Source organism: Pseudonaja textilis, chromosome 1, assembly GCF_049901715.1.
Source record: "Pseudonaja textilis isolate UNSWEBS1 chromosome 1, rPseTex1.2, whole genome shotgun sequence".
NCBI lineage: Eukaryota > Metazoa > Chordata > Lepidosauria > Squamata > Elapidae > Pseudonaja > Pseudonaja textilis.
The window spans coordinates 241,571,381-241,598,026 of record NC_141990.1 but is presented as its reverse complement, the minus strand read 5'-3'; the positions used below and the strand labels follow the sequence as shown (position 1 = coordinate 241,598,026).

The 26,646-nt window shown below is 37.4% G+C and overlaps 1 protein-coding gene across 3 annotated transcripts in view; it reads left to right on the top strand.

Moving 5' to 3' along the window:
* Positions 1 to 26,646, top strand: part of SBF2 (SET binding factor 2) — a 220,791-nt gene that overhangs the window by 98,856 nt on the left and 95,289 nt on the right. For all 3 annotated transcript variants that reach the window (XM_026706467.2, XM_026706466.2, XM_087921093.1), the window contains 8 exons: positions 9,358 to 9,490; positions 11,244 to 11,352; positions 12,496 to 12,609; positions 17,044 to 17,121; positions 19,498 to 19,611; positions 22,680 to 22,808; positions 23,489 to 23,587; positions 24,371 to 24,575. In XM_026706467.2, the coding sequence (XP_026562252.1) occupies positions 9,358 to 9,490; positions 11,244 to 11,352; positions 12,496 to 12,609; positions 17,044 to 17,121; positions 19,498 to 19,611; positions 22,680 to 22,808; positions 23,489 to 23,587; positions 24,371 to 24,575 (981 nt within the window). The remainder of the gene's footprint in view (positions 1 to 9,357; positions 9,491 to 11,243; positions 11,353 to 12,495; positions 12,610 to 17,043; positions 17,122 to 19,497; positions 19,612 to 22,679; positions 22,809 to 23,488; positions 23,588 to 24,370; positions 24,576 to 26,646) is intronic.

Below are 26,646 nucleotides of genomic sequence, written 5' to 3'. Positions count from 1 at the left end.
AACCTTTTCACAATATTCTAATTTTCTGAGATTGTGGATTTGGGGTTTTCATGAGCTGTAAGCCATCATCATCACAATTATGACAAGTCACGGCTTGAACTATCTTGCTTTACATGTAATGAGTCTATCTCATATATTAGTTTCACCTTTTAAGTTGCATTACTGAAATAAATGAACTTCTAATTTCTCCCATGGGCTGTTCAGAGCATCCAGAAGTGGGAGGTGCTTCAGTCTCTTCTGGAAAGGCTGGGCTTAAAACTCCGGGACGCTCCTCCTCCTCCTCCATGGGACATCTCCCCAGCGTCCCCCAGTTTTAGCTCAGCCTTCGTGGTAAGAGGTTGTGCACTCCCTGACTGGAACGGTTTTCTGATTCAGCTAATCAAAGTTCAGGTTTGCTCTTGGGTTAATTTGGCTTGTAAATTTTTCTCCAATTAATTTGGCAATTTCAAGGCTTGTGGCTCTATTAGGTCATCCCCCTGATCAGTTTGAGAGCAGTTCTTTGTGGCTGGCGGAGCCTGCCACTCCGCAGGCAGCCTGAGACGGCCACTTCAGGCAGTTAGCTTACCTAATCCCCTGATCTTGGCGGAACGCTCGCAGCCGCGGCTCATTTCTCCTTGTCGTTTCAACTGACAGGATCATTTATCTGACAATTTAGAGAGTCAGCAGCAGCGGCTCATCAAACTGCTTAGGCAATTAACACTGGAGATTCTGCCTTCCCGCCATTTTCAACAGCTGGCTTCAAGTTCGCGCCTAAATATCACAGGTGCCATTCCCCGCTGGTTTCCCTTCTTGGGGACCGGGGCAGGTACCTTCCCACTCCGCTTCCCTGGCATTATTTCTCTTTTATCTTGCTGGCGTTGGATAAGCAGGCTAGTCTTTAAACAGGATGTTTTTTCTTTTTGCAATTGCTTTTGGATCATTACATTGGAGTGAAGCCACAAGTGCCATTTCAAACAGCAGGACGTTTTTGACAGGAAAGGATCCATCCAGGCCCTGTATAGCTGGTTTCCCTTGTTGGGGACCAGGGATCCAGAATATTTCTTGCTTGGAGCGCTTGGGGGTTCCTCTTGTTGGGGACCCTTAGATACTGTTTCCCATATACACAGTTTTACATGTAGATATAGGTACGTATATATATGTGTGTGTGTGTGTGTATATATATATATATATATATATATATATATATATATATATATATATATATATATATATATAGACTTACACTTCTGGAGAAGCGTTCTACTTTCAACCACAGGGGTAGGCATCACCCCTAAGTACAAATAATAATAACAACAACAATAACAATATTTTTTTAAAAAAAATTAAAGTTAGAGGCATGAGAATCAGTCCTCCACAATGGAAGGTGACAACATCTTCCGCTCCAAGACAAATAAGTCCCGAGATAAGTCAGTGGGCCCCCAAAAGGCCTCTAAGGCGGCGGATAAAGATGCCCATAGACGGCACGAAGCCTTGGAAAGGCAGTTGCAGAAACAGGCCAGGGAGGCGGACAAGATGGCTATGACTCAACAATCGGATCAGGGCCGAAGTATATTGTTGGGGCCCTTGGACTTATCCACCCAGCCCAGACAGGCTATTTCTGGACAGCCTCCCATAAGCATATCTCCTCCAATGAGCACTGCCCAGCAAATCCCAGAGGCAACCTTCACCCCTACGGCCGCCAGTTTAAGACAGGAGGAGGGATTACCTGAGACTATTCCCATCGAAATGAGACAATGGATGGAGATGGCCATACAAAAGGGCATTGTGGCTGGAGTTCAGCAATCCATCCAGACCAGACACTTTTTGGCTACTTCGGAAGCGGGATCCCTGTCTGCTCAATCCTTTGCGCATATGGGACATCATCAAACTCAGGTATTCCCCAGTATTCCTGACATACCAGTCCAGGGTCTTCGGGAGGAGGTGGAATGACCAGGATGTTCCCATGGAGGTGGGGTCGATCAATCAGATGGACTTGGGGTTGCCAGAGGCTGACCCACTAGAACGAGGAATGTCGGATGATGAAGGCCTCATTCCAGAGCAACCTAACCTTTTATGGCCTTTTTCGTCCGCACCTCTTTAAATCTTTACTGTTCAAAGCAAAGAACACCGCTAAACTAGGCATCAAGCCCTCATCCATTGTCAACAGGGTCTCAGAACGAATCCGAGGATCTAATATTCCCAACTGGCTAATGAGGCAGAAACTATTCCTGTCCCTCATATGTTTGCTGAATTAGTACAAAATCAATGGGTATCAGCAGCATCCTACCCAGACCCAACAGGGTACGATAAACGATATTATAATTTGGCACCAGGGTTTTCAAATTTTCTCGAAACGCCGGAGGTGGATGAGCCCATTGTGGCACTGGCCTCTTCTTCAACCTTTCCCAACAAGGCCAAGGAAGCCCTGAGACCGGAGGAAAAGAGAGCAGAGTTGGCACTCCGTAGGGCGCATGTTTCTGATGCCTGGGCCATTAGGGCAACTACAGCTTCGTCCTTTTTTACACGGTCCTCCCTACGATGGCTCTTCCACTTGAGGGATATATTGCTGGCGTCAAATGTCAGAGTCCACCAGGACATTGCTAAGATTATTGCAGCGGCAGAATTCTCCGCCGATGCCACATTTAATGCAGTCAAATTCTCGTCTAAAGCCATAGCATAGAGACTGCTATGGCTCAGGCATTGGCAGGCGGATACCAAACATAAATGCAAGCTGGCATCAGCCCCAATATTGGGGGATAAATTATTTGGCAGTGTCTCGGAGCCCCTGCTTATTGAGAATAGAAACAAGAAAAAAGTGCTTCCCCCTCTTTTTCGGAGGTCTGAAAACAGAACGCCCCAGTCATTTCGAAGGGGTTCCTTTTGGCCCTACTATCAAGGCCCATACGTTCCCAGATCGCAGAGAACATCAGGCTACAGGCCCAGTTTTAGACAGGATAGGTCGGAATCTTCCAATAGAGGTCAGCGGGGAGGCCAAAACAGAAGAAACCCCAGAGGTACCGGAGTCCTTGACAGCAGCTCCCATTGGAGGGCAGCTAAAATTGTTTGCTGATCAATGGGACAGCTCTCCCTCTGATGCATGGGTCAGGGACTCTGTTAGGTTTGGTTTGGTGCTAGAGTTTCAATCCTCCCCCCCCCGAACTTTTTCATTAGGAACCCTAGGTCCACGGACCCCATTAAGAGAGCGTTGATGCAGGAGGCTATCAATCATCTTCTGCATATTCGTGCCATTAGAGAGGTCCCATCTGAACAATGGGGTCAAGGCTGTTACTCTCTATTGTTTGTGGTCCCAAAAAGCTCGGGCTGGAGGGCAATTCTGAATCTCAAACGTCTGAACAGATCATTGGTTTATCGAAAATTCAAGATGACTACTCTCCAGTCCATTCTGCTCAGCATCAGAGAGAACGATGTATTAGACCTGCTCACTACAAATATCTTAGATTTTGCTATTGTGATCGGCACTACGAATATATCGCCTTACCATTCGGTCTGGCTTCAGCCCCTAGGACTTTTACCAAGGTCCTAGCGGCTTTGGCTGCCTTCCTCAGGTTCAAATTTATTCGTTTACAATGTTATCTGGATGATATTTTAATTTTGTCATCTTCCAGACATCAAGCAAATTTGGATACCAAGATTACTCTGGAGACCCTTCAAGGTCACGGCTTTTCCATAAATTGGGATAAATGCCATTTGATCCCCTCAACTAGGTGAGTTCATTTAGGGGCAGTGATAGATACCGTGGAGGGCAAGGTTTTTCTCTCTCAGGACAGATTGAATAGTATCCAGTCTTTGGCCAGAGAGATCAGAGACTTAAAGAGGGTTTCCCTGGAAGTTCTGTCTCAACTGTTAGGGAAACTGATTTCTTGTATTTCCATTGTGCCTTGGGCTCGATTCCATTCTAGAGATCTGCAGTGGTTTCTGCTACCTTTCCAGCGATCCGGAAGAGCCACTTCTAACGTCCGGATAAAGGTACAGCACAGTGTTCTCTGATCGCTCCACTGGTGGTCGGAAAGCACGATAAACAAGGGTGTCCTTTCAAGGAATCTTGCAGGGCAACAATCACAACCGATGCCAGCCTGGTAGGATGGGGAGCTCATTTCCAATCCCACACTGCATAGGGAAGTTGGACTATTTCCGAACAATCACAAAGCATCAACCTGTTGGAGCTGCAAGCAGTTCATCTCGCGTTTTCTACCCCTTTTCCAATCACGCCAGTTCTGGTCTTGACAGATAATATCCCAACCAAGGCCCGCATAAACAGGGGGGTACCCACTCCAAACTTCTGATGCTGGAGACGGCCAAGTTGTTCAAAGGGGCTGAGGCCAATCTGTTTTCGCTCAAGGCAGAGCACATAGCAAGGGCCTTAAACACACAAGCGGACTGGCTCAGCAGGGCCATGATAGATCAGACAGAGTGGTGCCTACACCCGCCTTTCTTCCAGGAAGCAGTGCGGAGGTTTGGGCAACCAGTGATCAATCTATTTGCCTCTCCCCTCAACGCCCAATTGCCCCAGTATATTTCAAGGTACCCGACTCAGGGGGCGGAGGCCGTCAACACTCTGCGATGTCAGTGGCCTCCCGGACTTACAGGACCTGTCGAGAGAACAACCGTGGAAAATTCCACCATCAAGGGTTTCCCTCTCGCAAGGGCTGATACTTCACCCGGACCCACAATGGCTCAGTCTAGCTGTATGGAGGTTGAGCAGAGCCATTTAAGGACCCAACAGATTTCAGAGGATGCCATTGCCACCATACAAGCATCCAGATGGTCCTCAACAAATCGTATATACAAGGCCGCATGGTCCGCTTTCTGTCGCTGGTGCCGGGGGTCTAAGATCGACTCAACCGCCCCATCAATAGGACAGTTACTGGACTTTTTACAGAAGAGGTTGACCAAGGGCCTATCTCCAAATACTTTACACAGACAAGTGGTGGCCTTAGCCTCGGTGATATCCTGGGGCGACCTTTGTTTCATAGCGCACCATCCACATGTCCACAGCTTTCTTAAGGGTGCTGCAAACTTACGACCTCCTGTAATTCACCGCTATCCCACTTGGGCGCTCAACAAGGTGTTAACTGCACTTACAACTGGCCCGTTCGAGCCTTTAAGAACTGCTAGTCTCAAATTCCTAACAACATCTTCTTAATTGCGATCACATCAGCAAGGAGGATTTCCGAATTGGCAACATTGTCGATGAGAAAGGACCTGTGCGTGTTTCATGCAGACAGAGTGGTTCTCAGACTGGATCCATCGTTCACCCCTAAAGTAAATTCAGTCTTCCACAGTCTTCCACCATCTCATAGACTGGAGCATCAATGGCCTCGACTTGACGTTCGAAGGGCCTTAAGCATCCATCTAGACCGCACGGCGGCATTTCAAAAATCTGAGGCTCTATTCCTATCCTTCAACCCATCCACTTTAGGACACAAGGTGTCATCGACGACCATTGGTAGATGGTTGAGAGCCACCATAGCTAAAAGTTACTAATACAGTCCATCTCAGTTCCTAAGGGCATTACAGCCCACTCAATAAGGAGTGCGGCAACATCAGCAGCATGGGCCACACGAGCTTCCATAGACAAAATTTGCAGAGTGGCAACTTGGGCTTCACCATCGCCCTTTGTCAGAAATTATAAAATTGATGTCTATGCCTCAGTGGACGCTTCATTTGGCAGAAGAGTCCTGCAGAGGGTCTACAGAGTTTAGGAGTGGATTTCGATCCAGACAGAGTCCCTCCCTAAGGGCAGGCCATGCTTTGGTATGTCCCACTTCTGGATGCTCTGAACAGCTCATGGGAGAAAGGGCGTTGGTACTTACCTGATACGCCCATTCTCTGTGAGCTGTGAAGAGCATCCAGCCCCACCCATTTCTTTCTGTCTGGTGGGGTTCCGTTCTGGTCAGGGATCTAGATCAGGTGTTGAGTTCCAGACTTTGGCACTCAGTCTTCGCAAAACTGGGGGACACTGGGGAGGTGTCCCATGGAGGAGGAGGAGCATCCCGGAGTTTTAAGCCCAGCCTTTCCAGAAGAGACTGAAGCACCTCCCACTTCTGGATGCTCTTCACAGTTCACAGAGAATGGGCGTATCAGTTAAGTACCAACGCCCTTTTTCGTGTTTCACCTGTATACTTGCTGATATTACCAAGCCCTGAGTAGCATCATGTGTGATTTATTTACCATAATTGGATATAAAGTTATATTTTGTTAAATTTTAAACATGTAAATATCTATCACTTCTAATTAAGTCCTGATCAAAACAAAGAATCTAGCTTTATATAAATTCACATTGTATATCAGGAATAATAGAACGAATACCTCTTTAGAGGCATATACGAAAAGAAGAGAAGGTGAAAGAATGTAAGGCATACCCAGAAGAAAATGGAGAAACAGCATCTATTGGATGGACATACATCTCCTAGTCTTGATATGATGTGTAGTTGTAAAAAATGCAGTTGTTTAACATCCTTGAACAACAATCTTTTATTTCCTCATTTCAACAATAAGCAGATTCATATTCCAGATAGCTCATCGTGTATTAATTTTTGCTTACTTTCTCATTAGAGAGAATGCATTAGAGATAGTGAATTCTCATCTCTGGGATCTTTAATCTAAAACTCAAACCTCTGGGTCCTCAAAAAGCCCTCAAATATTATTCTGCTGGCAAGCCATCTCATATTAGCTGCCATGCCATAGGCTGAACAATTTGCCAAAGGTGCTGCCTATGAGTTCTAGACTTGCAAGTGTAGAGACAGTGCTGTCGGAATAAGCTTGCAATCTGTAGAGAGTGAGGACAGTGGTGGAGAGAATGCAGATTGATTATAAAGAGCGCTGGGAATAATTATCATATGACTCAGCTGATGGCATGGTAGTGCTCAGAGTGTCTTAGGGTAAAAAATGAATTTGAAGCTAAAACTCTCCTTGCTTCTTAAATTATCAGCTATTTAAAAGACTAAGTGTTCTTGAATATTTGTTTCAAACCTTTGTAAATAAGTTGAAGTTAGGATATAGAAAGATCTGGATAAGATTTTTCAGGAAAATAGGAGAACTGGCTAATGTTATTCTAGAAGCATTCCACATTTGAAGGAGATGGATTCCACACACCCCCTTTGAAATCCACTCTTGAAACATCTAAATTATTACATATTCTTTTTTATTTTCATCAGTATGCCTTGAATAGCTCAAGAACCAAATACTGTGTTACCAGTAGTTACAAAAAGGAAGTAGCTGTAAACATAGTTGGTTTTAGAGTAATTGTTTTAACCATGATATCGATGTTGGGGGGGGGAAGCTAATCTCATACTTGACTTCAGTAAGATTTGAAATATAATTAAAAATGTGCAAGGGAGGGAGCAAAAATTTTACTTATAGGAGATAACATTTATTTATCAGCTACAAGATTTGGATAATGTAATGGGAAGAGAATTGTTAAAAGAAGTACCACGTAGATATACTATAATAGGGAATGAAACTTGCAAGTAGTAGTAGACACACACAAAGTCGGAGAAACCAGAAGTAGGTAAATTCTTATTTTTTTAAAAAATGGAAGTGTTTGGAGGATTATTAGTGAAAATTATTCTTATTTTGTTTCCAATATATATGTCCACTATTTGGGCGGAAGTGAAAATAACAGAAGGAAGAAGTTGCAAACAGCTTTTAAATAGTAGCAGAAAGTTCATTCAGATGAGGCTTTTTCTTTCAAGCTCAATACATTTAGTTGTTTATACTGTTCAGTTAATCTTTTTAAAGTATTGTATTAATTGACTATTATGCATTCTCTCAGTGTCAGCATTATGGATGGTCACTAGTGATGGAATACATGGATCAAATATTTTATTTCAGTTATCAGGCAGCATTACATAATCAACCCAACAACTTGATTAGAGCTAAATAGCTCAATCCAGAAACCCTGGGCTTCAATATGAATTCATTCAGATAATAGAATAGTGGAATATATGAATTTTAGAACTTTTTATCAATGAATTCAATAGAAATTTCGCATTCACAGGGCAGGCAATGTCAAAATGGCAGGTGTCATTTGGCAATTAAAGCCCCACCCTTTAAAGTGTTTGTTGTACAGACTTTCAGTACCCAATCATAACTATCATTTGGTGTTGTCATCTCTGCAGAGGTCTCTGTATCAATTCCTGCTTGGTTGAAAAATACTTGCTCATTCAAACAGCAATACTGACTTCTAATATATAGAGCACTACTTATGAATTATAATATCCTCAAAATGAAAATGAATTCAGTCATTCTAAGAATGTTCCTCATATAACTAGCACCATGAAAGAGAAATTATTTGAAAATATATAGGATTGGGATAGTGAGATTCCTCAGAGATGAAGACGACACTCTAGCCTCCAACACAGGGCTGAAAAAATTTCAGTAACCACTAGATAGTAGCAAAGGGGTAGTTGTTCCTGTAGCCATTTAATGTCATCCAGATATTTTCAGTCCATATCTAGTAGCATTACATTCATTACATTTACCTTTGAAAAACCTGCTCAGAGCTATTTACAGGTAGCCCTCAACTTAACCAAATATGGATGCTTGGTGACTGCCATGTATTTATGGCAGTTGCAATGTCCTGGGATCATGTGACCATCTTTTGTGACCTGACAAGCAAAGTCAATGGGGAAGCCAGATTCATCTAACAACTGTGTTACTAACTTAACAACTGTAGAAATTTCACTTAATTGAGGCAAAATTCATTTAACAACTAAAATGGTGTTAATTTTAAAGGGTGGCCCCAGAATTATAAATTCTTATAAAAGTTTTGGCAGGTCTTTTGCTCCTTTTTTACTGGTGTCTGATTCATTAACACAATTAATGATAAAGTTTGTTAGATTTTTCAACCAGCTAATCTTCAGACTCTTTCTAGAAAGTGTGTTGGATTCGTTTCAAACTCATAATTAATGTATGTTTTGCAGATAAGCTCAGAGACAATTTTTCTCTCACAAGAGCAGCCAATTTGTTTGGAATTCTGATTTTGTAAGATTGAGCTATTTTATAAGATTGTGCTGTTATACTTGTTCGATAAACTATAGTAACCATCTAAATGGCTTATTAAATAAATAACAACAAAATCCAGTTGAACTAATTATTGAACAATGTTGGAAAATGGGATCAAATATACAGAAAGATATCCAATTTCTATGTTATGTTGTAATGATATGGAAATAATAATAGATGTCAAAGAACAAATGAAAGAACTCAGAAATAAGAACATCTCCAAAATGCAGAATATTATCACATATTTTCTTAAAGTGATTCCAATAAAAGTTAATTGATACATCATAACTTTTATTCTTTTGGTATTGCAATAAGTCTATATATTTTAAAACTTGTGTATCTTTTTTTAAGGAATTCAAAATGTCCTGAATCTATTCTGTGCAGTTCTTACAGAAAACAAAGTCCTTTTTCATTCTGCTAGTTTCCAAAGACTAAGTGATGCCTGTAGAGCATTAGAATCCTTAATGTTTCCTCTCAAATACAGGTAAGATTTTTTTATAATGAGTGTACCAAATCTTTATCAATGTGGACTATCTTATTTGCCATTCCTTTTCAGCTACGACTCCCAAAATCCAGGACTTTTAAGACATATTGCAAAACAGTGCATCATACATGTATAGTACATCACACACACATCCATTCATGTTTCACTATCTGACTTGTTTTATTTTAATTCAAAATTTAAAACAGTCCCTTTTAATAGTTTAAACAATATAGTCAAAAGATAAACAGATAGACTCAATATTTCATATTGAGTCATCAGTACCTTCATTACAATAACACAGTTGAAAATCAGCCTCAAATATAAGATCAATTACATGTTATTGTAATGTAGGTACTGATGAGTCAATACGAAATGCTTGCATCTACCTCTGTTTGTCTTTCGACTCTTATTGTTTAAATTATTTTAATTTGTTTGAAGTACAAGTCAAAGGGCCTTCACAGAAATGTTAAGTTTCAACATGAGGGCTGCAATGTCTTTTTAAATACGTTGTTTTTAAAAATGTCCTCAACCAGACTTTTTAGGGTATAAACATAAAACTGTTCTTTACGTTATAGAGATTATAAATGCAGCTATATTTATTTGATTTCTGAAACGGCTGAACCTTCAGTACAGTCAAGCTGTGTGATGTGCCAAATAGTTTGGCTGCTTCTCTTTGCAATCTTAAAAGTCCTTATTTAAGGCCACTGATTTTGTGACACATGCTAAAGGCTTCACGTACAAAAGTGAGATTCAAGGCCCAATTACAGCAGCATAATGTTTAATTCCACTGCCAATAGCTAAGCCACCTGTCCAATTATAGAAAAGAAACAAGCTCATGGATATTTTCTGCCCAATTTATTGATCCTAGTGACAAGTTCAAACATTCATGATTATCCTGAAAAACATAAAATGCACAAGCTCAGTATGTATATTCAATCATAGCCTTGGAGTTTTCAGCACCTCAAAGACAACTGAAACCAACCTCAAGTAATATGGTTACTCCCTATGTGTGTAATAATTTACCCATTATTTTACAATAAAAGATTTTGACAGGCTGATGGAGGTCATGTTATTGGCTTAATTCCAGATATGATGTTCAAACTTTATATGAAGGCCCCTAGAAAGGAGGCAGGGAGGAAGGAGGCAGCGGGGAGGATATTGCCAAGTGCCATCTGAATACAATTTTGCAATTCTTCCTACCTGGATAAGCTTAAATTAATCATTTTGTTTAATATATATTTATGCTATTGAAATAATTTCTGTATATAGAGCTATTTCACATATATTTTATTGTTGCCAGCAAAGTACAGATAAAAACAGCTCTATTTCAGCTATTTTAACTAATTATTCTTGTTTAAGTATAGATTACAGTTCTTGCTTATCTGTAACTGTTTTAGATAAATAATGTTTGTCTTGGAAAAATCTAATTTTAAGTATATTATCTCAATCAATAGTTCTCTACATATGTTGTATTCAGCCTCCATTAATTTTAAAGATTATATTTCAGTCATACAGTTGAGAAAACTCTAGATAGAAAATGCAGTGAAATGTATTTTTTGATATTTTGTTAACCAGAAACTAGAAAATTAAGTTATTTTTGAAAACATTCTACTTATTAAGCAAGAAAATATTTTTCAAAAAAATCTAGTCAATGTATTTTTGCTGATATAATGGAATTAGTAGAAAGAAATGTAAAGTTTCATGTTTAATGACGTAGAATGGCTGCATTATTTGTCCTTCCTTTTCTTCTCAGTTACCCATACATTCCAATTTTACCTGCACAACTCTTGGAGGTTCTAAGTTCACCAACACCTTTTATTATTGGCGTACATTCTATCTTCCGTAATGATATTCATGAACTTGTGAGTATCTAAGCTGGATTTTATGCCTGATAAAAAAACTTCATCTAAAATTAAATAAATAATTATACTCAAATGGGAAATTTTCTTACATTCCTTTCATCTATACTGTGCATCACAAAATCTTAACTAATTGCCCATTATGCTCCCAATCATTTATGGTTGGGCTCTCATGGGGGGAAAAGTCCCACTAGGAGTAGTCATTGATTGATTGATTAAATTTCTATGTCGCCCAGCTCTCTGATATAGGAATTCTTAGTGAATCCAGAGAGATTGCATGGTGAAAAATATTAGTACATGGCAGCTAAACTGTACAAACGTATTCGTAGTAAGCAATATCCAGAAATTGTTACATATCTCAAAAATATCAAATGAATATAATGGAGGAAAAGTAGAAACTTTGGCAAGGAAAAAAATCATTTGGAAAGTATAGTCATAATGTGATTTACCAAGATCAGTATTTTAGTCTTTTGATTTTGAATGACTTCTGAAATTTTCTATGAGCAGTACAAGAGTAGCACTGAGTAGTAATGAGTTTTAGAAAAAGTAGTCAAGTCTAGTAGTGGTTGTTCTAGTGGAGTCCTTATTGAAAGGGAAAGGTGAACCAGTGACATTTGATGATATTTGAAAATTTAATTTGAAAAATTTTCAGTTTATATGGTGAGTTGGATCCAGACTTACAAATAAATACATTTTGTCATCAATTCCCATTTCTCAGTTTGTGTTCCTTCTTCTTCATGCAGAATCTGAAATTGACTTGAAAATAGCATGAAAAATGGCTCTGGTGAGCCAAAGATAATTAGGGAAAAACCTGGATTGATCTTGCTCTTTCCTTTGAATAAAAGGAGCTCTTTCTTTAACAAAAGGGCTATCTAAAGTTAACACTGCAGTGAGGTCTGCTATGCAAAATGACTATACATACAACTTGGTTACTCAAAACATTTGAGACATCAGTCAGAATATTTTAACAATTCCAACCAAAATTTGATTTAAAATCAGAACTTTATATTTCCATAAATTCAGTTCCTCCCTATTTCTCAATGGATATTCCATATTTTTTGGTTTATTGACATTTCAGTATTCTATCAATTTTTAATGATATTAAATATCATACAAAGTGTTTATTTCTATCTCTGTGTCTTCTAGTTAGATGTAATCATAGCAGACCTAGATGGCGGTACAATTAAAATTCCTGAATGTATTCACCTCTCCCAGCTTCCAGAACCACTGCTTCAGCAGACTCAAACTTCTCTATCTCTAGTAAGTATAATTCCATGAAGTTGTTCTGACCCAAGCCTTGTTCAAATTAAACAGATATAAACTGCGTATAAAAACAAAAAAATTTAATGCGGCGCTGGCAATTCAGTGCATTCCCAGCCAAGAAACATTTAAACCTAATTGTCCGAAATCAGAAGCAAGCTCTTTCAAGGTTGCAAAAAGCTGCCAAGAACAGAAGACTAATTACTGATTAAATATCTACCGACAGAAGTTTCGAAAACAAACCGGAGTAAGCAGGGCTTCAACGAGGACTATGAGTGTAAAGAATGTCTTTGCTTCCTGCAAAGAACACATCCCCAAGGGCTGGTTTTTATCCCTTATGGGAGTGGACATCACCTTCCAGCCTTACTCCTGAGTCGCCCTTACTGCTTCAGCTGCTCTTTCCTTTGAGCAGCCCTGCACGCTCTGGGCACAGGCTCTCCGGGGCCCTCTGCATCACTGCTGCCTCAAGCTCCGAAGGCAGCACCCCACTCTCCAATAGTCCTGGCCCCATCCCTGCATCACACACAGGCACCTCGTCCAAGTCCTTGCTATCAGAGACCTCTGCCGTCTGCACCTGCTGCTGGCAAACCACAGCAGATCTAAACATTCATCCACCCACATTGTTTGCAGATAGCTGACAGCTTTGTTTAGGGTGACCACAGCCCTCTTCAGTAGAAGGGACTCTGAAGTGCATCAACAGAGCTATGCAGAAGATTTTGCAAAGCATTTGTGGAACAAAATTGCTCAGATTTGCTCCCAATTAAATACCAGCTTTAGTTTAGTTCCTATGGAGGTGCATAGGTACAGTCTTGTCAAGGAGTTGAACTTGTTGCATCTGAAGAAGCAAATAGGGTTCTCATGACTGTTAGCTCAGCCACTGCCTATTAGACCCATGCCCCCTCTGATTGATGAAGACTCCTTGGAAGTGACTTACAATTAGATTTTAGCAATGGTAAATTCTTCTTTGTGACAGGCAGTGGTTCCTCTGCCCCTCCTCAAGAAGCCATTACTGGACCCAACTACACTGGACAATTTTTGTCCAGTACCCAATCTTCCCTTTTTAAACAAGGTTATTGGAAAGATGATTGCACAACTGCTTTAGAGGACCTTGAATGAAGTGGATTATCTGGTATGAGACTGAACTACGATGGTCACACTTTTAGATGACCTCTGGCAGGTGAAAGATTGGGCTATTGCATCAATCCTTATTTTATTTGAACCGTTAGTACCCTTCAATACCATCAATCCAGCTCCAGGGACTTGAGGTGGACAGCACTGTATGGTAGTAGTTCTCTTCCTTCTTTTGGGGCCGGACAGGGTTGATCAGGAAGCAAGAGCTCCCACTGTCTACCACTATTATGGGGGATGCAACAGCGTTCAATACTTTCTCCACTCCTGTTTAATATCTACACTATGGACACTGTGGGTAGTCATCTGTGGCCATGAGATTAGATATTAGCATTATACTGAAGATAACCTAATTGTACATCTTTGCCCTGGCAATTAAGCAAATGTCTTACTGTGGTACTTGGAAACTCTGACCGTTTGGATGAGAAATAACAGACTTCAACTCAAACTTGTCAAGCTTGAGAAATCTGAAAATTTACCATCTTTAATTCTGGATGTGGTGGCACTGTCTCAGACAGACCCAGTGTACAATCTGGAGGTCCTTCTAGACTTATAACTCCTCTTTGAAGAGCAGGTGACAATCATAGCTAGAAAAATCATTGCATAACTTTGGGTTGTGTGTCAGTTGTGCCCATTACTGAACTGGGAAGCCCTAGACTTTGTCACCCATGCCTGTTCTCTTTCTGTATGGATTATTGTAATGTACCCTATATGGCAGTGCCTTTGAAGGGTATCTGGAAGCTTCACCTTTATGGCACGAACCATTATGTATGCATCAAGATCATTGCACGTTATACCTTTGCTCCACAAGCTGCATTGACTACCAGTTTGCTTCTGAGTTCAAGGTACTGGTGATGATCTATACAGCTTTATGGGGCTAGGGTATTTGAGGGACCACATAATGCAATTACATCATCAGATCTAGCAGAAAGGTATGTTGTGGGTCCTGTCTATCAAAGGAATGTTATCTGATGGGACCCAAGAGGTGAACTTTTTTTGCCCTAGAGCCCACCATTTGGAATATCATCCCCTTTGAGGAGAGACTGGTCCCAATCTTGTTACCTTCTGGAAGAATCTAATGACTTTGGTATCTAGCCTAGGTAGTTGGTGACATTGGTACAGAGTCTGCTAAGTGATTGTACTGTTAGGAAAATGAATGGTGCTGTCTCACTGATTACCTTTTTTATGTTTTTAATAATTTTATAAGCCTTTATTGATTTTAATGATTTTCACAATTATTTTTATTGTTTTGGATTATTAACTTTGTAAATTGTCCAGAATCACAGCAGTGATATGGGCAGCTATTTAAATTTAAGAAAAAAGTAAAAATAACCAGTTCAAACCACACCCATATACCAGTCCACACCTTACCATTTTTTTAGCATTCACTCAACATATATGACTTTTTATTGGTTTTATTCTTTGGCACCAACATTTATAGTATATAGTTCCAATCTGAACTGACATATAACTAATTCCCTTAATCAGTAAGATCTTCTAGCATTCCCTCACCTTAGTTTCATACCAAATTTTGTTGTTTTTATATTTTAACTAGAGAACCTATGATCTGTTGGGCTATTCTTTGAGAGAAAGATAGTATAGTCTTTTGCAACCAGAATAAACATTAACATTTCCCACTGGATTTTTGTTCTCTCCCTCCTCCTTGCCACTTCTCGGTGATACTTGATGTCATTTCTTAACCATGATGTTTCCCTTCCCTTCCCCCTTTCCACACTGCAGTTAGGCTGACCATATTCTTGCTGGACAGGCCCATTATCAGTATCTAAATCATGTTGATGGCAGGGATACTGCAGTGACTAGAACATTGAGAATAAACTGGTCAGATTATGGTAGTAATTTCAATGCCACAAGAATAACATGTCCTGGATTTTTTATGCATTCTTTAAGATTTGAAGTACCTTGATTACAAAACGTTGTGGTATAATGCACAAGGAATAGGAGCGACTTCTGATTTCATGCCAGTTTCCCCGTTGTCTTTGCCTGTGGGAATCTGTCGGGAAGCATTGGAGATCATAATCATGCAATTGCAGAGATGTTGCGGCAACCGCAACTTAGCAAATCAAATTGGTGTGAACGTCAGGGAAATTTCAATTTGAAAGACGTAGTAGTTAATAAAGAAGTAATAAAGATATTTTATGCATTGTTTAAGTTAGTGCATTTAAGATACTTTGATTCAAAAATTGCTCTGATATAATGTATCATTTGGAGTGTACAAATAAACAGGAGAGTTTTAATGGTACATAGATTCCATTCATTCTGGTATTCATCAGCTTTCATTCATTTTAAAATTCATTTTAACTGCTCCTTGTTCTCATTGATTACATTGTTATTATTAGGTGTTTATCCCTTCCTGTGTTTATATTTATACACACAACCACCCCCACCACCCACCACATACCTCTATATGCACTTATAGTCAACTCAAGACAGTGAACATACCTAATTTTCCTGACCTCTATATTATTTACATCTTTCTTCTTGTGTACATGTGCATGTCCACTTCATTTTTCAGCAATTTTTCTATAATCTATCTTTTTCGTATTTACAGTCTCTTTCACTTCATCATGCCATCAAGTATCCTTTCTGGTAATACCTTTTAGCATAATTTCACATAGTTGTGCCATTCTTTAACATAATTCTTTTCACTCTAAGTAGCCTCAACAAATTTTTTTCTGTTTGCTTTTCATTCATTCCAGTAGGAAATTAAACTACTGTCTAATTATCTACTAATTATTACATTTTATGTTTAATTTTGTTTGTTTTTTAAAAAATATAGTTGGCTATTAAGACCATATTCTTTATTCCTTCCTATCTTCCTTGCTTTTCATTATCTTTTTCTCCTCCTTTTGATTCACTTTAGCAAAAAAAGCATTAGAAACTAAATGAAATTAATTAAAAGAAATTAGTTAAAAATGCATTTAATTGTTGCCATGAAAAGAAATTGGACCAATACAGGCCAATCATAATTAAAAGCTCTTCTGTATGATTTCTGAGAAGGTTTACAGTAAACGGATCCTTTTTTGTATAATGTTGATTATTCAATCTGTTTCATTTTTTTCAAGTTTAAAATCACAGTTAGCTGCTTTGAGTTATGAATATTTCCTAGCTGACTTAAAAATTTTGTTTCTTAGAATTAGACTGAAATAATAAGGATACAAGAATGCAAACATTTGTTAAATTTTAATATGAAATTTAAATGTGGTAAAATTTACATTTAAAATATAAAAAGTATTTTAAAAACAAATCAAAACCACTTTCTTTTAAATTTTGTTCTTGAAATTGTAGGTTTTATATCCAGATTTGGCAACAGCAGATTATGCATTTCCTCCACCTCGAACCGCTCTGTCACATTCCAGAATGTTGGTAAGACACAATGTTCCCAATGCTGAAATAAACAGGAAAATATAATGTTTTTTCATTTCTGTATTTTCCCCAAATACTTTTACTTTATGCCATCAAAGATGCTGATCTAGGAATTATTGCTGGAGCTGATAGGAAAGTGTTAATTCTACTTCTAGCTAGAAAACAAACCTGTTCCCTATTCCATACAAAAAAAAAAAACCCTCAATCCATTCATGTGTCTTATAGGTTTAATTAGTGGCTTTCCCATTGGCTTCCCCCAAAAAGAAACCATAACAGAGGTTGGGAATTGAGAAAGGAATAGGATCCAACCTATGACTCTGAAAGATTGCAGTTGAAAGGCCCCAAAGAAACAAGCTCAGTTATTTAAGTCACAAGGCTAAGGCTTGAATCATGAAGTAATGGCCTTCAGAGGCAGCTAAGCAAAATGAAGGAAGCAGACAGAAGCTTCTCTGAAAGTGTCCCAGATCCCTTTCCCTAGACAAGGCATCACAAAGCACCAAAAATAGTGATTCTTTAGCAACCAGGCAATACCACCAATGGTATAAACTTCCTATGGCTGGACAGATCAGGGAAGCTGACAAATGCAGCAACAGTACCCAACTTATCAAGGAGATGGAAGCTGGATCTCTCTGTACTTTATTGAACGAATGGCATTAGAAGAATCAATGAATACCAGACATGATGGTATATTCAAGTTGTGAGGGAAATCCCAGTGTGAGCCAGTCTAGCAATGTCCAAGATAGTAATAATTAAAGAGCTAGAGGAAGATCATGCTTCATTTGCACCTAATCTACCCTCATAACTTGGAAATCCCAGTCAGCCTTCCACCCCAAGTGAGGCAATTTTCAAAGCTGAGTTAAAGCATCTTATGAGGAACAAAGGGTACTTTGAGTGAGAAAAGAAGGAAAGGGAGGGAGTCATATTCAGGTCTACTTGAAAATCTGTTTTTTCCCACATCCCCAATGACATTAGGAGCTGTGATGGAATAGTGCCTAGAATGCAGTATTGCAATTTAACTTTGCCACAACAAGGAGTTTGATCCTGACTAGCTCAAGATTGACTCAATCTGCCATCCTTCCAAGGTTGGTAAAATGAGGACCCAGATTATTGGGGGCAATATGTGGACATTTGTAAACCCCTCAGAGAGTGCTGTAAAGCACTGTTGAGCAGTATATACGTAAGCCTAAGTGCAATGGCTACTGCTATTATAGAAAGGAATCTTAAGTTTGCCTCAAGAGCACTCTCTCAAGTTTCAAAAATCTACAAAGCAGATCTTGGCATCCAGGAGGCCAACCTTTATTACGGTAATGGGTTTTCTGGACATGATGATTAGGACATAAGAACAGCTCCCATGGGACTGTTTTTACTTGAGACAACTTCAGTGGCTTCTTTTTCACTTCCAAGGACAAAATCTAGTAGGAAAAAAAAACATGGAACACATCTAGCTACCAGCATTCACTACCAGCATCACAGCACATTTGGTGGGAGTTCAACATAAAACAAAGGAAGAAAGGAAATAGACCAAGAAATGAATGGGGAAGCTATAAAATAAGCCTGAGGGGAGTATTTGAGAAAAAATAATAGAGAATATACAAAGTAGTGGTAAGATATGAAATTAAATATGAAAGATGAATATACAACTGAGATTATATCTGTATGGAGATGTGAAAACCTGGAACTATGCTGTTCACTAAAAAAAGATGTTCTACTTTTGTTTTGTGAAAACTCAAATAAAATTTTATTTTAAAAAAACATAAAACAAAGGAAGATTACATATGTAAAGGGGCAACCAGAGTGGAATATCTACTTATAGTTAAATGTAACGATATTCTAATTTTTCGAGTTTCATCTGTATAAGCAAGCTGTTCATATGGGATTTTTAATTTTAATATCATAGTGTAATTTTTAGCTCTTTTCAAATTTTAATGACTAGAGCAGTGGATACATTCAGAATGTTGAAAGCAATGTTATACATTTAAAAAATGACTGCCATGCAGGCTACATCCAGTCATAAAATATGCATTCATAAAGGTGTACTGTGAAATTTCTTCCAGTCATTCTTCTAGATTCCAGGAGAATCTGTTCCATCACCATTAACCTTTGTTTCTTTTGCTACACATGCAACTTCCGAGCAAATAATGGTTGCAGCCACTTGTCATTTTTATTGTTTAAGAATATTTTCTTGATCTCTATGGAACCCATTTAGTTTCCTATTTTTTAATTTCAAAAAAACTAAAAGAGAGTAATCTCTGGCGGGGCTTGAAACCTGTATGGTGTCAAGAAAGATGTCAATCCATTGGGGTCTCTGGCTACTGATGAATTAGTTGGGAAGGAACATCTTATTTTTGTATTATAACAGTTTTGTGTCTTTCTTAGGATAAAGAGGTGCGAGGAGTCTTTCTTAGATTATTTGCACAACTTTTCCAAGGATATAGATCTTGTCTTCAGCTAATCAGGATTCATTCAGAACCTGTGATAAACTTTCATAAGGTAACATTAAAGTTGAACCTAACAGCTTATAAATAATATTGTGGTTTTTTTAAAGGTTAAAGTAAGCAAAACACTATTAGTTCAATAAATACCTTGAGCTAGTCTAAAATTTTAAGATAATCCAATTTCATAAAAACTTGTAAAATGTACAACTTTTTACTACGTTTTCCCCCCCCCCGTGCTGTTTTAAAAGCTAAGATTATGTGCCAATAATATAATTGTACATTTAATTGTATCTCTTTCATTTTTGTGTAAATGGAACTTCTGAATATGTTAGCTGCAAATCCAATAAACAGTTTTTTTTACTAAGTAAATGGATATTAAACAACTTTTAGAACATTTCTCCTTTCTACCAAAAAAACTATATCTAATTGATATATCTAGGATAAAGATCTGAAATGGAACCTAGGGGAAACAATAATCTCAAAATGTAATTCTTACATTTAGTTTCCATTTAACAAAAAATGCTGTTTCTTCATATTTCCTTTTTTTGCCTTTGAGTTGGTGTTGATTCTGATTGGTTGGTCCTGATGATTGCCTGGAGTAGTCTTTACAGTTTTGTTGACAGAAGTTCAGGAGTGGGTTGCTATTGCCTATTCACTTTTTACTAGGGATCTGAACTACTGTGTTGGACAATACAGATATTTTAATAAAGAAACATGATAACTTTTACTGTATTTATTTAAATCTTGTTGTATATTAAATAGTATAATTCAACAGTAGCTCTGGTTTAAAATCTAGGACTGTCTGAACACTTCCTGTGAATGCTGACTGTGCTTCTGATCAGGGCAACTAACGATATCATTATTATCTCTACTCATAAGAATGTTGTGATTATATGTTATGATTTATAGTAACTGGAATGTTCTATATAGCGCTGCATGTTGCATCAGTTTGCAAAAAACGATTTAACCTTGTGACAATGTTTGTATATTTATTACTTGTTTTCCCAAGTTGGATAGATATGTACCCAGTACAATAGGTCCAGAGTCTTTATTTATCATTTGGATACATGCCTGAATAGTTGAAGCTGCTACACCATCAGATTATATGCAAGTTGTCATTAGGGAGAGGAAAGAAGGAATCTGAGTTCAAATTAACTGTTTCTTGCAAATAATAATAGTCTGTTTGACTCTTGGTCTCACCTGATGCTAAAATTCCTGAGGTTAATGCTGATCTAATTGAGGGTTTTTTTACTTATTCCCAAAGTAATTTCAAGTCCTGTTCCTATACTTCGTTCTGCAATTGGTACAGATCAGAACTGCATTCCATAGATCTAGTATTCTAGCAAACTTGACACATTGCTTGTAGGAGCCAGCCAGATGCATCTTTAATGACTGAGACAATCTGAATTACCATGATGCCCAATATGGTGGCAGGTAGTTAGTACTATCTCTCCTTCCAAAAGGAACTTCTGACTGACTGAAAATATACACTCACATAGTGGAATTTTTCCTATCAAGCACAAGAAATTAAGGTTGCCTCTAAAGCTTTTTTTACCCTGTACTCAATTTTTCCATTGATATTTTTTATATTATCTGGAAAATGGTTTCTGCATATAGCTCTCCTATCAATTGTTATATTTGTTCTCAGCTCCTAAGTCAGAAATTTGAGGCTCCTGCACAGACACTGTGTCTCTGGTTCCAAATTTAACTCTCTTTTAGAGTCTGTGTTCTTCTTCCAGCTAACTACAAAGCCCAAATCTATGGCAATTGCCTTTTAATAATAACTTTAAAAATAGCTATTATTTCCTGTTTCTGAGCCAATAAGTTCTTTATTCCCCTTTATCTTGTTTGGCTGAGAAACAGTGGTTCTTATTCATAACTATATTCTGGGCACTATCAATTGGCACGCCTATCATCTCCATTGATATTTTTAATGACCTTCGTGATGTTCATCATGTAGTGTAGGTATTCAAGCTTGGAAGTGGCATTTGATTGAGTAGCTCTCTAATACTGCCATAGATCACCTGCTAAACTTACTGTTTTCTTAAGTGTGTGAGCACTGAGACCATAAAGAAAAATAGCAAGTTATCTGTAATTGCAGTTGGCTTACCAAGTTTCTCTCCAGTTATCAGTATTGTGGCCTATTTTTCACAAACTGTTATTTCAATATGATTAGGATTCTTGGTGTGATCTTGCAGGAGCCAGTGTCCAACCAAAATCCTCAGTTTTTGCAAGTTCTGTAAAGGTGGTTTGTACTAATGCAAACATACAGTATGCTTGAATGCAAATATGAGCGCACAAAGAACCATGGTTAGCAACCTGCTGAGATGGTTAATATATTGTGCCTCCTAGAAGAGATTAGGAATGAATAATATGCTTCATGTTAGATGTTAATTCACGATCCAATGAATAGTTTTGTAAAATGAACCAGATGGCTCCAGCAAGTGAGCCAAAATGCATTCCATAAAGAGGAATAAACAAGAACGAAGAAATATCTGACCATGGGGGGAAACTCTTTTTGACCTCAACTGGATTGTGAATATGAAGCAAAACTCATCCACCAAGTTGTTTTTCCAATCGAAAATTTTCTTGGCTGTTTAGCAGCAATCTTGCCTCCACCCTTTGTTCCTTCTTCATTTGTCTCATCACATGTTCTGATGCCCTAGAGGAAGGTAAAGGGTTGTGTGTGTGTGTGTGGAAATGCCATGTGTTAGGTGAGCTAAGCACATTGGCTTGTATCTCAAGAGACAGAAGTCCAGATTTGAAAATTAAAAGGGTAAATAAAGTTATCTAATCCAGTTTTTATATCATTTTAAGGTTTTTAATGATCACACAGCTGCTAAATACATTCTGTATGTGGCCATTTTATATCTTACCTTGCATAATTTAAATTTATTGAGAAAAAGCAGATTTCTGAATGCATTTCAAGCATATTTGGAATGCACATTTGTGTGTATTCATGGAAAGTTTTCTGTTTTTACAGCAACCTTGATGTTATGGTTGTTCATAGTTTGGTTTTATTAAAAACATTAGATACACTGTTCTTTTTTGAATTTTACATTCCATTTAACCATCCTTTTTAACTTTGTGTTTCTCTTAGTTATAATTTATTTTTATTTGCAGGCAGCCTTCTTAAGCCAACGGGGCTTAATTGAAAATGATTTCCTTACCAAAATTCTGAATGGAATGGCATTTGCAGGTTTTGTGTCAGAGAGAGGTCCTCCATATAGATCCTGCGATCTCTTTGATGAGGTAGAATATATACGTGGGGGGGGGGGGTGTATATATAAAAAGTTAACCATGAAACTTGAGAGAAAATATTTAATTTATTTGAGGTTTTTTGTTTTGTTTTAGTTTTTAGTCACATTACTCTTGTAAAATATCAGCATGAATTAGCTTAAAAGAGTAATTATGGACATATATTAATTTTTGTTTTCAAAAGATTTAGTTGAATATTTTTAAACATATTATTTTTCCTAAGAACAGATATCAGGGGGAATTGTCACTGGTAAGATAAATATATGCAAATAGTTTGCAATATTTGTCATAATAAAAATTTTGTTGACCATTTTAAAAATTAAAAACTGATATTATTTTTAGACTTTTTTTTTTACAAACTTTGAATGAAGTATGAAAATTTGTTAGGAGAGCAAACTCGGGAAATTTAACCAAGTGTTGTGAAAAGAGGGGTCATTAAGTATTAAAATATTTCTTTTACTATTAATATTCATTAAATATATTTCTCAATACTTCATTTGATACACCCAAAATGTCAAGTTTATTACTGTTTGAATTATTAACAATTATAGAACATGCATGCAAAATAGAAATGGGAATGACTTATTAAAAATTGTATGTAAATATTTTTAGAGACTATGTAAAAATAATATGTAAAAGCTTTTTATCGACAAAAATATGCTTTATTTTTAAAGCTGGTAGCATTTGAAGTAGAGCGAATTAAATCTGAAGAGAGCAGTTCATTAAAAGTGTTAAAACATATCCGAGAACTCGCAGAGCAGCTATTGAAAAATGTGAGTGAAATGTATTTTTTCAATAGAATTCATTAATATTTAATTGTAAATAATAGTAAGTTGAAGATGCACAAAGCTGCATGCAGTTATATACAATTACAAAGTTAAAAGTATAATTCTTAAGAAAACAATGGTCTTTTTTAATTATTACATTTGGTTAAAAAATGTATTTGATATAGGTATTGATCCTTGGGTTATGAAACCTTAAGGCCAAGTCATGTCAGAAAGAGGAATTGTTATTATTTTCTTCATTAATTGTTTTCTTCTCTTATAGTTACAGTATGTAAAACAGAGTAATTTGGGAGTTGGGCAGCCTTCTAAATTGAATAAAAAAACTTTTCATGTCTATTGAAAGTTAGTTAGATCTTCATTCCATCTATCCTTTCTCAGCCTACAGCAGTACTATTTCTTATTATAATAAGATTGACATTTTATTTAGTTATTACCTATCACTGTATAATGTCGATGTACTGCAATTACGCTATTCCATTTTATGATTTAATTTTGATCATCAATAAAAGTTGTTTTATTGGAAAGTCTGCAGAGAAGATTTAAAATATAAGATAAGAGCAAGTGATTACATATCTTATCAATCGTTACAACTGACTTCCATACAAAGTAATTAATTTTTGCTTTTATTTCAAGGCGAGTGTGCTCTTATCCTTCAATGCATTAATTATTAATAAAGAATCATTAATGGCACTTTATTAATACATCTTTTGGCAATCTTAAATAAATATGTTACATCCTTGAATACAGATACTCTTTATTTAATGTCTGCAGGAGAATCCAAATCCTCATATGACATTCCAAAAAGTTCCACGACCTACAGAAGGATCTCATCTACGAGTTCATGTACTTCCTTTCCCCAGGATTAATGAAAGTCAGGTTCAGGATCTAATTCAGGAAAATTTGATTAAAAGCCAAAGTGCGCCATCTGCTTCTCGCATTGAAAGGAAATGTGTGGTTCCTGCTGGCCCACCTGTTGGTATGAGAGTTATCTTGTGTTTTATTCAGTTAAGTCAGATTGCGAACTGTTTTGAAACCGATCATTCAAGACCTTGGTAACATTCTGAGAAATAAAAAAGGGTGGTGCCAATGTTTGTTTGTTTGTTTGTTTTTAAAGGGGGTTTGAGAATAGAAACGATAGGCTTTCAGGATCAATGACAACCATTCTCAACCTTAAAAGTTCTAAAAATGATCCTAATCTCCATGGGAAGAAATTTTTAAGACATTATTGGGGGGTTTGGAGATAGGATGGGATTGGTTTCCAAATATGTAGAAATCCTACTTTTTCATTAATCAAGATATTAATTTCTAGAAATACCCTGAACCAGCTGGAATACCCAGATTAATGTGATCTAGGGGAGAAAGGAAGTTTTCGAATTGGCAGGCTTTGCACAGATTTCTTTATCTTCTATAACCTTCCATTCTTATTGGAGAAATCCAAACTGCAAGCAACGGATTAAAACTTTACCAGAAACTAGATTTTACTTTTCTATTTTTTTATTTGGAACAAAAAGCAAAACAAAACCTGTCAAACAAATCTCATCACCAAAGTTAAACAATCCTGCTTCTAAATTTTAATGGTAGTCTTTTGATTCTGGTGCATCATGTTTTTCATAGATTCCCCCCCACCCAATCCTAATGTATATCTGTATGTATTGATTAAATTTCTATGCCACCCATCTCACTGATACAGTGACTCTGGGTTGCCCACAATATAATAAAAATAAAGTGTTAGAAAACAATTAAAATTAGAAAAATAGAACAGAAAAGCTAAAAACCAAGATGATGGGTGACCTAGGGTTGAGGATCTTCTCTATCCAATCAGCTATCCCCAACATAGTAGACCCTTGTTGGAGCCCCAGGCCAAGTGACAGAGACAAATTCTTCCAGAAGGCTGGGAGTGTGGGGGCATATCTCACCTCCCATGAGAGAATATTCCAGAGGACAGGAGCAACAGAAGAAACAGGCTGCTCTCTTGGACCCCACCAACTGAAAACCTTTGGTTGATGGGTCTAAAGTAGGCCCTTTCTGCTGAATAAGTGGGGTCGGCTAGTCCCATCAGAATGAGAAAATGAGATTAGGTGAGATGGTTCTTCAGATACAAATATAGGTATATAGACTTTATACCAACAGTATGTATTTTCTTTTTATAAAATGCTACAAAGTATCTATTTCGATTCCCCATTTAACTAGGACCTTGAAAGCTGTTTGATATGTATAATCATATCAATTCCTAAGGTTAGGATTTCATATATTAATACATAATATATTTGAGTTCTTCCTTATATATTGTGATGAGACACAAGATAACAATTGTGATGAGCTTCCTGAATTTTTGCCAAGAAAGTATTGCTCCAAGATGTGAAATGCCCTATATAGAGCCTTCAAATATTAAGAAGCAGGCAACTCTAATGTGATATTCTCACAGAGAAACTCTTGCATACAATAATTTGTCCTTATCACTTTTAATATTGCTTTTTGAAATTAGAGGTATCCTTTACAGGTAATCCTTGACTTCTAACCAAAGTTGAGCGCAACATTTTTTTTGTAAAAAGTTTTTTATGTTTTATATTTCAAAAACATCTCTTTTAGAGAATAGCATGGTTCCAGGTTTTCACATTTCCATACAAAAATGACCTTAGTTGCATATTCATCTTTCACATTTAGTTTCATATCATATCATTACATTCCATATTTTCTATAAATTTTCTCAGATATTCGTATATTCTTCAAATTTTATTGAACCCGATATTTTGTTGTTAAGTGAGACACTTGTTAAATGAGTTTTGACTCGTTTTACAATCTTTCCTGCCACAGTTGTTAAGTGAATCACTGCAGTTGTTAAGTCACACGGTTGTTAAGTGAATCTGGCTTCCCCATTGACTTGGCTTGTCAGAAGGTCTCAAAAGGTGATCACATGACCCCAGAAAATTGCAAACATCATAAATATAAGTCAGTTGCCAAGTGTCCAAATTTTAAATACATGACCATGTGGATGCTGCAATGGTCATAAGTGTAAAAAATGGTCCTATGTCACTTTTTTAGTGCTG